At 34.2% G+C, this 11345-nt stretch overlaps 1 protein-coding gene across 2 annotated transcripts; it reads left to right on the top strand.

The window, feature by feature from the left end:
* The first annotated feature begins 473 nt into the window (after window positions 1-473).
* Window positions 474-6679, top strand: LOC146164434 (uncharacterized). 2 transcript variants are annotated; one of them, XM_083382015.1, is made up of 9 exons: window positions 474-1200; window positions 1874-1954; window positions 2656-2770; window positions 3187-3246; window positions 4452-4493; window positions 4695-4867; window positions 5502-5661; window positions 5912-6015; window positions 6454-6679. In XM_083382015.1, exons 2-9 carry the CDS (start codon window positions 1874-1876, stop codon window positions 6535-6537), a joined length of 819 nt encoding a protein of 272 aa, XP_083238141.1. In that variant the 5' UTR covers window positions 474-1200; the 3' UTR covers window positions 6538-6679. The 2 variants fall into 2 exon arrangements, with proteins under 2 accessions (XP_083238141.1, XP_083238142.1); XM_083382016.1 differs by lacking the exon at window positions 474-1200 and having other exon boundaries at window positions 1226-1954.
* Window positions 6680-11345: the final 4666 nt, after the last annotated feature.

Here is an 11345-nt window from a genome sequence, read left to right as displayed (position 1 = left end):
ATGAACGAAGCTGTTAGGGTTAGGGTTAGCTTCGTTCATCTTATTCCGACAGTTCATTCTGTTCATACAGCTTCGTTCATTTCATTCCGAAAGTTCATCCCTAACCCTAACAGCTTCGTTAATTTCATTCCGAAAGTTTATTCTGTTCCTACAGCTTCGTTCATTTCATTCCGACAGTTCATTCTGCTCCTACAGCTTCGTTCATTTCATTCCGACAGTTCATTCTATTCCGACAGTTCATTCTGTTCCTATAGCTTCGTTCATTTCATTCCGACAGTTCATTCTGTTCCTACAGCTTCGTTTATTTCATTCCGACAGTTCATTCCGTTCCGACCATTCATCAAATTAGTTTCGGCCCTATTCATTCCATTCCGACAATTCCGACCATTCCGTAAATTAGAGAGCGTTCCGACCATTCCGACCATTCATCATTCCGTAAATTAGTATTACCCTAAATTTCGAGTTTCACTTTTCACGTACAAATAGTGAAAGAGCGCCGTTATTTCTTACTTGCCATCCAGTTGTCATACACTACTAGCAACTCCAAAAACTGTTAATTTGGAACAAAGGTCCTCAATGGAGTATTTTTACTTTTCCTTGCAAACTCAGCTATTTAATCATTTATCTGAATTTTCCAAATTTTATGAGCGCTTTCCAGACATCCTACATATATGGTTGAATATTGATGGGTTGCCACTTTTCAAAAGTTCAAATAAATGTTTGTGGCCTATTCTATGCAGTATTAATAATTTACAGCCATCATGTGTGTTTCCTAATTGCTCTATTTTATGGATGTTCAAAACCTGCTAATCTAGATTTTCTTGAAGACACTGTAGAAGATATAAAAGCATTGTTTCAAAATAAACTTATGTGGAAAAGTCAGAAAATTTATATCTCTTATGTGGAAAAGTCAGAAAATTTATATCAAGCTTCAAAGCATTATATGTGATGCCCCTGCCCGATCAATGGTAAAATCAACAAAATCATTTAATGGGTATTATGGTTGTGATTTTTGTACACAAAAGGGTCTATGGTTAGGAAGAATCACCTATACCAAGAATGTGTAAAATTTAAAATGAGAAGTGATCAATCTTTCCGGGACCAGATTAACAAAGAGCACCACATAGGGATTTCACCTTTCCTGGAGTTGCCAGTGAACGTGATTCAACAGTTTCCTCTGGATTACATGCATCAAACTTGGTTAGTTGTCATGAAAAAACTTTTATTGACATGGATGCGTGGCAACAAAAAAGTACGACTATCATAGCGAGTCCGATTTTTGTTTGGTATACAGATATTTCTTTTAAATTTTTACAAGTATTACATTGCCGAAAATAAAAAAATGTTAGAAAACCAAACGCATAATGAATTTTGCAATTATGTAGTTAAATTAATCAAAAAGTATGTGAAATAGACTCGTGTCTGATTTGTCTAAGAGACGGCGGGCCGGATGGATTTCATTGGCGGGCCGTAGGTTGCCGACCCCTGATTTAAATAATGTATTGTTTTATCATTCATTTGGGACACTTTTTGGTAAAATCACTAACAGAATGACTCTTTTTTTAGGATTTATTTTTGTTAAAAGGTAATACATTTATATTTTACATAGTAACAAAAGTGGATACAAGGTAAGGTACACATTAGTTTGTAAATAAACAGTTACATTTATATATTGAAAAGAAGCTTTTCTGAATTAAATGGATCACATGGTTGCCATGTGAAACAGCTTTGGTATAGTAGTTTGCCAGTTTTTTCTGTATTCTTTTGGAATATTTTCAACTTCTTATTAAAGCTTTCTTGCATTTATAAGATGAAAATGTACTATTCAAATTTTTATTTTTTCCCATAAATAGTTATCTTGTACTGTACTTAGATGTCCTTTGCAATTGTTGAATTTCTGGATGAAGAAACGGTAGAAGTTGTGTGCAATTCATGGATTTTTACAACAGATGATGTAAATATATTTTTTGTTGGATGAAATTCTTAATGGCTTTTAATACCTATCACAGTTAACATCTAAATAATATTTACCTCTTTGTCACACTTTTGCATTACCAGAAAAGTCTCACTTTGTAAAACTTGATTAAATGCAGTGGCGTAACCAGGGGGTGTATAGGCACAATATTTTTTTAATGTAATTCAGTCATATGAAGCTAATGCAAAGCCAAAATCGATAAACGTTGACTTTCGTCTCTTGTTTACTCCTGGGCCTACCATAAACACTGGACTTTTTTCTCTGTCACCTTTCTCTATTCGTTCAGGTTGGCTGATCGGCAATTGTTTCATCGACACTTCAGCAAATACAATAGTTCATTTGTACTCCAAAAAAATTTGCTATGAAGAAGGTGTATTCATTTTTTTGATCTTGTTTCACTTGGACGCTCACTGCCAGGCGTACCACTTCTTGCAGAGCAATTATTTGAAATAATTAATGCCCACTGTCCCACAGCGTTGTATGGCTTTTCAAAGCAATCATTAGCATCAGACGGAAAATGGGGAACTTGCTTAGTTGAAAATCCAAGACCCTCTTTATTAGATTTCTGTATACACACCTAATTCAATGTATGTTTATTGTTAATGGTTGGGTACATTAGGTTTTTTAATAATTTTGTATAGAGTTATTTACACAGTGTATATATATTTTATATTTTACAGAAGAAAAAGAAATGTTATTGGCCACATAATCATCCAAAACAAAAAGCAAAAAAAAATCAATTACCAGACAAAGACAATTGGAGTATATATAATGTGAGAGTATTTGGTTATTCAGGTGAGATTGCATTACCAAACATACAGCTAGTTATTTATTTTGGAAAGCTGATAAACAATGCCTTTCAGATGACTATAGTGATGCTTTAGTGAAGTGTAACAAAGCTCTTGAAACATCAAATATTGAGGGTTGTGAGTTGCATGAAGGTATAAGGCCAAAAAAGCGCCCAAGAAGATATTTAGATGAGGAAGGTATGATGCTAATGTTTGTTTACTAGGAGATTATCAAAAGTTGAGTTTAGGTTTTTGACAGACTGGAGGAGATGTTTATTAACAAATAATATTATAGCAACGGGGTACTTTTCATTAAATTAACGTATATACATTTTAACCAATATTTTGAATACCATTTTATCTTTAAAATAAGTAAACAACTAATATGTATTTTTTATGTGATGTTTTGTTTTTGAGATAAAGGGTCTTCATTGAACGATGTTCATACTGAAAAAGTCCTTGGAGATATATCATTTGATGAAGGTATTTATTTGTATTTATATTAAATAAATGTGCCAAACAGTGTAACCTTTAAAACAGTGGTTCTACAACCCTTTTCTTCTTGTGGCCCCTTTTAAGTCTTCGTTAACTTGCCCGACCCCCAATTATAGTGTATAATACATAAACCAGAGTCAATAAAAAAACACATTTTAAAAATGGCAAAATTCACATTGTAAAAAAATCTAGACAGATTGTATCAAAATTTGGCTAAAATGTCCAGATTTAAGTGTGCACATTGCACAATGAGTTAAAGTTACAGTTTGAGCGTCCATTCATTTTTATTACACATTGTTTGACTGAAGCTATGCTTAATTTATTAATTGAAAAGTGTAATGGTTGCTTTTTCTTCTACAATGCGAAACTTTTAGTTCATATTGCTTATTTCTTATTAATTTTTTTTTATCAAATACTGCATGGCGACCCCCAAAAAAACACTTGCGACACCCAGGTTGGTAACCACAGCTTCAAAATATACATTCAAATTCCCTAAGATGTATCCAGTGGTTCTCAGCCGGGATGCAATTTCTAACACTCAAGGGTGCCATGAGACATTTCAAATTACTTTGGATTCCCATTTTTGCTTTATTAAGTTTTTTTTTTTATACGATTAGAGTGCAACAAATCAACAAGGTTTTTCAATCTTGTTTATTGTGATGTTACAGTAATCCAAGCTAAAAATACTAGTAGGGGTGATGCAAGCCAAAACAGGTTGAGAATCACTGATGTAAGCCTTGTGTAAAAGTACCTTAAACATGACTTTAATTATTACTTTGCAATGAAGTTTCCTTATTTCTTCAGATTTAAATATATATGTTAAATCAAATGTGTTAAAATAAAAAAAAGTGTAATTTGTGTATAAGTTTTGTAAGTGGTACTCTTTAAGTAGTGTGAATTAAGTTAGTTGCACTATAAATCTAGACCTTGTTGTTATTTAAGGAGCCAAATAGTGCACTTGAGCCTTTTACACCTTTACAATTTCCAGTTGGCGCCATTTGAGTTTTAAAATTTGGTACTGCGTATGTGCATGTCGGACTCGGGACCCGGGTAGTTTTACGTGGTCTTACTGGAGTCCTTAGTCCATCTCCAGCAAAACAAGGTGACTCCTTGAGTCCTGAGTCCGACTCTGCAGCCCTGTTAATGAATATCATTAAATTGTAAGATATTTTTGTATATATTTGTTTTTTTAGGTACTACAAGCAGTCAAGAATTCATCGAATCTACAATGACAGGTTGTTTTTTAAAACAATTAGGTTATATGTGTTATTATAGAACAGAACTTTTATAGGATTTTGTAAATTGCTTCAGCATATAAAAATATTTTTACTTTGCTTTTAAATCCTTTCATGTTTGCTCTTACTATTGTTGTTTTTGCAACAAGTTGTTTAAACAATAATTCTGCCAAGATAAAAAAATATTTTCATTGTTTTTAGTTCAAATAGCAAAGATTTTGGGCAACCAAAACAAAATTTTAAAACTACTGGAAACTAAGAGTTCCGCTAGTGATGCGGAAAACAATTTTTTTGAGATGGTGCCACTGGACAACGAAATCAAATTTTCTGAATTGGAAGAAAATTTAAAAAACAAGACAACTAGGAGATATTTGGTAAGTTTTTTTGTTTTCACCATAGAATGTTTATTTTGCTAAAAAAAATTTGTTTACATTAAAGTCCTTGTTTCACCATAAAGACAATGCTATGTACAGCATGTTTAATCCAGTAGTGTACCCATTTTCACCTAGCTGTTGTCTGTATAGTGTGTCCAAAAGCAACAAGTTATTATAATAAACCAAGGAAAAATAGTATTGGCTTTCAATGTTAAAAATCTTGTACAATATGACGTAAAGCTTGTAGAAATTTAAAAAAAAATATCTAAAACAAAAATTCATGGTTGCAAAATTTTTTCAGACTGCATGAACCAACTACCTATTGATATTATAATATTTAATTTGTATTTGCATAAATAACAATGCCTGTTTTAATAGCAATTTATCAAATCTGTGCATTATTTCGCAATAAGCCTATTAATATTTAGATTATTCAGGGGCCAGTGTATTTTTTTTTGTAAATAACCGATACTGACGAGCAAACTGCATTCTTTTTTTAATTTCCAATTGTAGATGTGGAAGAGGCTTAAAAACCACAAGTCACATCATTTTCTTAAGGGGGTTGGGGGCTATGCTACACTGCTTACATATTTTACCGTATCTAGGTATTTTTGAATGCTAACATTATATACAGGTGCAATACTTGCGGTCAACCAGAGGAAAGGGCGTGGGTGAAACAATACGTAGAGCTATGAAGCACATTGGTACCTACAAGCTTTGGTCTACCTTCAGCTATAAAGGCCGAAAAGGAAAGAAACCATTCATGGAATCTAAATTGTGTAAAGTTATTGTGGGTATGTACATAAGGTGTATTACGGATAATGTTAGTAGAAATACTACCAGCTAATTTACTTTTGTGTGATATTCAAACTTCTGTGAACATTAACCACCCTGATGGTAAACAGAGAATGTTTTGAAACGCAAATTAAAAAAAAAAAAAGAAATTACATGTTGTAGTATTATTTATCAGAGTTGCCTGCCATATTAATAATTGTTGAGTATAATTGTTATCCAGGGGCCAAAATCTTGATGTATATATTGTAGGCACAGTTATAAAAGCTCATGAGACTACAATTAAAGCTGTAGAAGACGAAGTGTCAGCTTTTCTGAAGCATGCACCCAACAAACCGGGTGGATTAAATTTTTCGGTAAGTTGATGGGAAAAAAAAACTTTAACGTTTTAAAATGACAAAATCTATACATTGTACAAAAATGTACAATTTAATTGTATTATTATGTTTTGTCCAACAAATGGTCTTAGCAACCAGTGCTGCGGAGTCGGCCTCGGGCCTCGACAAAGTCGGTTTGTTTTGCTAGAGTGCGACCTGTTCTTGCGCAGTACCAATTTCAGAAACTGATTAATCTGTTAAAAGTTGTAATATCATATGGTTGAATATTTTCCAACCATGTATTGTTGGTTTTGAATCATATGACACCGCTATAAGCGGATTGCTAAATATCCAACTTACAGCTGGAGTCAGACTCGGGTTAGTTTTAGCCGACTCCGCAGCCCTGTTAAGCAACCATATTGAATTTGTCAATTAAGAATTAAAAATTATTGTTGTTGTTAATTCTTATCGTTACAGAAACAAAACAAGACTTGTGACAGCAGCAACACCTCTATCAGCAGTGGAAGTGGAACTTTTCCATATCTTTCTTCTGAGGAGTGAGGAGCAATAACGTCCATATATTTGATGTTTTTTGGTTTGTCCGCGTACAACTTTTCATATCGTGTGCTCCTAATTTTAATAAATAAAGACCTTGAGTACTACGCTGTATTGTGATTAATTGAATATTATCCATGGCGTAATATTGCAGACATTTTTAGTAATGAACGTAAATTATTATGTTTTTTTTCGCATAGACATTGTTTTTACTTACATTTACATTGTCACCATAATAACGTGTTGATGACTGTTTATGCAGGCAAAAATCCTTCTCATGTAACTTAAAAATGTTGTTTACACATTTACGGAAAAAATACGTTTGTTTGGAAGTTATTAAAAACGTTTCTTGCGCAACAATTTAACGTAATGGCGACATAGTTAAATAAAGCTATTAAGGACGTTTACCACAACGTTAGTTTAACGTTTCTGGCTGTCTACACGTTTACGTAAAAACAACGTTTGTTTTGAATGTCATAAAAACGTTTCGACTGGCATTAGGTAACGTTACGAGGACGTATATAAAAAAGTTATTAGGACGTTGATGGAACGTTAACAGTTACGTTTACCACAACGTTATTTTAACGTTTCTGGCTGTCTACACATTTACGTTAAAACAACGAACCAGAATAACGTGACTACAACTTTTTTTTGATGTGAATATAACGTTTAAACAACGTCAAATTGTTTGCTGGGAGGCCAATTCTTCCTACAGCGATATACCATTTTGCCATAGAATGTTGAAAGATGTTACCATGGTTTGTATACACGAAACTAAAGCAACATCAACTACAGTTCATTGTCAGCTGCAGATACAAAAGGTCACATATCTTGCCCTACCGAACATGCCTTTTATATTTAAAGTTGGATAATAATAAATTTTGCTTTATGCGCTTCATTCGCTTTGTCCAGTTGGGTTGTTTTGTCGAGTAGGATTTACTTATCTTTTTCGCGCCGCACGCGAATCTAATTTTGTTTGTAGAATGTCCTAGACCAGGGGTCGGCAACCTTTTTGTAGTCGCGGGCCAAAACCAACCTCAGAAAGGTCTCTGCGGGCCGCACAAAATGTTAACTAAGAATTATGTTATTAAAATGTTAAAACTACCGTGAATCAGGCGGACCTCGGATCTTTTTTGCGCCTAAAAACGCGTTTAATTACATTTAAGGAGGCAGCAATAAAGTATTGGCGCAAAGCGCGAATAAAATGCGTTTGTTTGGTTTAAAATCCAAGTCCACACATCGTCATCCATACTACTAATGAACAGTGTAATAAAACTACTTTGAGGAAACGCAATAACATTAGTTAATAGTTGAGTGGTGGTTAACCTTTTAAAGTCAGGGCACACCTGGCGAGCGAAGCGTGCGCGATTTCATTTTGGTATAATGCCATTCCTTGCACGTTTTCATTAGCCTACATTGCCGACAATAAAAAATAAAAAAAGCTAAAAAATGTATGTCCAATATTTGTGAATACGTTTTCCGTTTGTCCGCGACGCACTTGGCAGCCTTCCACGGCACAACGGTAAAGAAGCGCTGATCTATATTTCAAAAGACAGCGTCAAAACGTAAACAAACCGAATGGAGAAGGATCATTCGAAAATTTTTCGCACATACGTAGTTAAAATAGTTAAAAAGTATTTGAAATGGAATCGTGCCTAGTTTGTCAAAGAGGCGGCGGGCCGGACGAATTTAATCGGCGGGCCGGATCCGGCCCGCGGGCCGTAGGTTGCCGACCCCTGTCCTAGACTATTTTGATAAAAGCGTTTTGTCCAAAGACCCTGGCGTCCCATTACACCCTCGAAAATTAGAGTTAGAGCAACTTAAACGATATAAAGGTGTTTTGCGATTTACGCGAACCGATAACATCTTTGTAGCTTTTGTACTAAAAATAACACCTGTCTAATCTAGAACTTTAACAAAATTAACGAACTGTGAAGTGTTCTAAAGATTACTTTTATGAGCTCCTGTTTAAATGTATGTTTGTTACTTTACATTTTGACATACCTTTGTGAATTGAAGTTATGACATAACTTAGTGACGTCATCTCGTCAACCAATTGTCATTCATTTAAAATTCAAAACAGAGACTAGACTTCAATTGAACTTGCACAAAAATGACTAATCTTAGCGGCTCTTTGTTTATGTTTTACCTGAAAATTTTTGGAAATTTCGAAGAAAACTTTGTGAGCCAGAACACTTGACCAAAATACCATTTCATGTAGGCACCAACTTCAACAGACGCCTGATATCAACGCTAAGCAAAACTTCGTCTAGTTCTAGATGATGCTAATCAGTCAGAGAATAGCAGTTTTACCCGGTTTTAACAATGATTATTCATATTTGTGTAAACAGATTATCTTATTAATGAATTTCAAAGCCAAAAGGTCGATTAGATCGACGTTATCTTGAATAAGACGTTTCGATATGTATTATCAAGATGTTGTCGATCTAATCGACGTTTTTGTCATTGAAATTCATTATAAAGCTACATTACAGATTCATGCATATATTTTACCCATTAATAATAAAACTCAAAGTTGAAAAACCAGAGTAAAACAGGATCAAACAGTTTTTTAAAAAGGAATATATATTGCGCCTATACTGGCATCGTCAGTTCCTTATTCAAATAGAATCTGTCTGATCCTGTTTTACTCTGGTTTTTAAACTTTGAGTTTTATTATTTATATACGCGTCAGCGGAACAGTGATCGACAAGCAGAAACCTGCTGCCAATGGTTTTGGATTCCATAAAGATACGCCCTTCTATATATTTTACCCAAGTACTCTTCTTCTATAACTGTGGTTGGCATTTCTCAGTAGGCCCACGAGCGAAACAATCCAGGCCGTGCAACAAAAATAAGCTGAGTTTCGGCAAAACCATGGCTACTCATTGTAAACTAACATGTACTTTTTAACTTATTGTCACATCACCGTGAGCAACAGAAAACATCTTTGTTAGTACCAAAATTAAGTCATTCAATATTTATGTTGATTTGTTGCTCTGTGTGTCTAGCTTGAATCATATTGCTCGCCGCGATAGAATTGCAGCATTATAGTTGAATAGTTTAACATAACATTATGGAAAAACAAACATACACAAGGAAATTTAAGTGCGGTATGAACAAATATTCTGCTTCCGTCGCCAACTTTGATTTAATAACCAAATAAATATAGTTTTTCACATTCAAGTATCAGGAATTTAAAAACATTAAATACTCCTAATGTAAATATTGTAGTGGTACAAAGTTTCCAAAAATAACGTTTTTAAAGGGAATTTTAAGGGGAAGAAAGTTAACCAACGCAAAAAGTGTACTATTCATACAACTTCTCTTAGATACCACGCGAATCCTATTGTTAACTACTGAAGCGGGTTACAGAAACAATAAACAAAGTCAGTATTGGTTCATATGATACTGCATAAAAGTTTTTCATTTGAATATGGTTAGTGTTTTCTTCTTTAAAACACAACCAAACCGGTAAGCAATGTTTTAAAACATCAAACGTGTACCATTAAAAGTGGCCCATGTGCCGAGGAAACCTTCTTTAAATTTTCGTAAATGTTTTGAAAAATTTATTTAAACATTTATTTTAAACTGTCTTAAAATCTATATCATAGCGTTTACCTAAACTTGTGTCGTCTAGTTTATTGCTTTTTTTAAAGTGTCTTTATATTTGAAATGAATTCAAAATAAAACGCCAAGAACAAATTACTCTCTGAGCTCGGAGTTCTTTCAATAACCTTTGTGTGCCTATTGCCTGATTGACAAAATAATCTCACTACAAACCATCCATTGTATCACACCTCACCGTAGCGTGGAAAAATACCGAATGTTTTTGTGAGTCATGGAAAAAAAAATATTTTCTTTATGTCTTGTCTTGACATTGCGCAAGGAGAAATTCCTTCAGGTAGTTTCGCTTTCGATCCGTGGTTGGAAATGTCACGCTAAAACTTGTCTGGAATTTCATTGTTATAAATGGGGTAGGCTACCTACATCGTCATGCATCGTTTTTTTTTAATTGTCTGTAAACACTAAATTAGGCTATCGTTGAAAGTGTTTGAGACCTTAAATTACTCTTCTATTCGTCTCCTATAGAGAAATCAAAAATTGGATTTATTTTTTAGGCCTTTTTTTATAAATTTGTAACAGTTGCTACACAGCCCATAAACGTATGGCATCACACCTTTCTTAGGAACTAACATACTGATCTTCATCTCGGAAAATACATAACTTACTTGTTATAATACCTGAAGGCTGTTGGCAAAGCCGATTGAACGATTGTTTGCACTGAGCTACAGCAAATTAAACAATGTGGTATAATGCAGTGGTTCTCAACCTTTTTTAGCTTACGGACCGGTAAAATTTCAAAAAAAGTTTTGCGGACCGGTGGACCTTCAAAAACCAAAATCAACTCAAAATGTAATTACGACAAAAGTATATGCAACTTAAAGCAAATAAGGGAAACGTCAAAAAAGCAATTTGCTTCGGTCTTTTTGACATCATAGGCGTTTTACGTACAACACTTGCGCCATTGTGACGAACAATAAAGTCCCAAGTAGTAGACCATTAACGTTATGTTGCGTCACAAAGCAGCAAACTACGGAACAAGTTCTACATTTAATGACAAGCTTTTAACATCTTATATAAAATTGTAATATATTTGGCGGACCGGCGGGGAAGTTGATGCGGACCGGCACCGGTCCGCGGACCGGCGGTTGAGAACCACAGGTACAATGTACAATAAGCGAAGCATCATTATATTTCAATCTCTAGCTAAATAATTAAGATTTTAGCTGTCGTTCTGCTGGGTCTTCTAT

Source organism: Ascidiella aspersa, chromosome 2, assembly GCF_963924565.1.
Source record: "Ascidiella aspersa chromosome 2, kaAscAspe10.2, whole genome shotgun sequence".
Classification (NCBI taxonomy): Eukaryota; Metazoa; Chordata; class Ascidiacea; order Phlebobranchia; family Ascidiidae; genus Ascidiella; species Ascidiella aspersa.
This window is presented reverse-complemented; position numbering and strand designations above follow the sequence as displayed.

Coding starts and splice junctions, on each gene's coding strand:
- LOC146164434 (XM_083382015.1), top strand. CDS start 1,874: ATGTCCTTTGCAATTGTTGAATTTCTGGATGAAGAAACGGTAGAAGTT. Junction 2,771..3,186: donor GAGAGTATTTGGTTATTCAG/GTGAGATTGCAT, acceptor TTTGAGATAAAG/GGTCTTCATTGAACGATGTT. Junction 5,662..5,911: donor ATTGTGTAAAGTTATTGTGG/GTATGTACATAA, acceptor TATATATTGTAG/GCACAGTTATAAAAGCTCAT.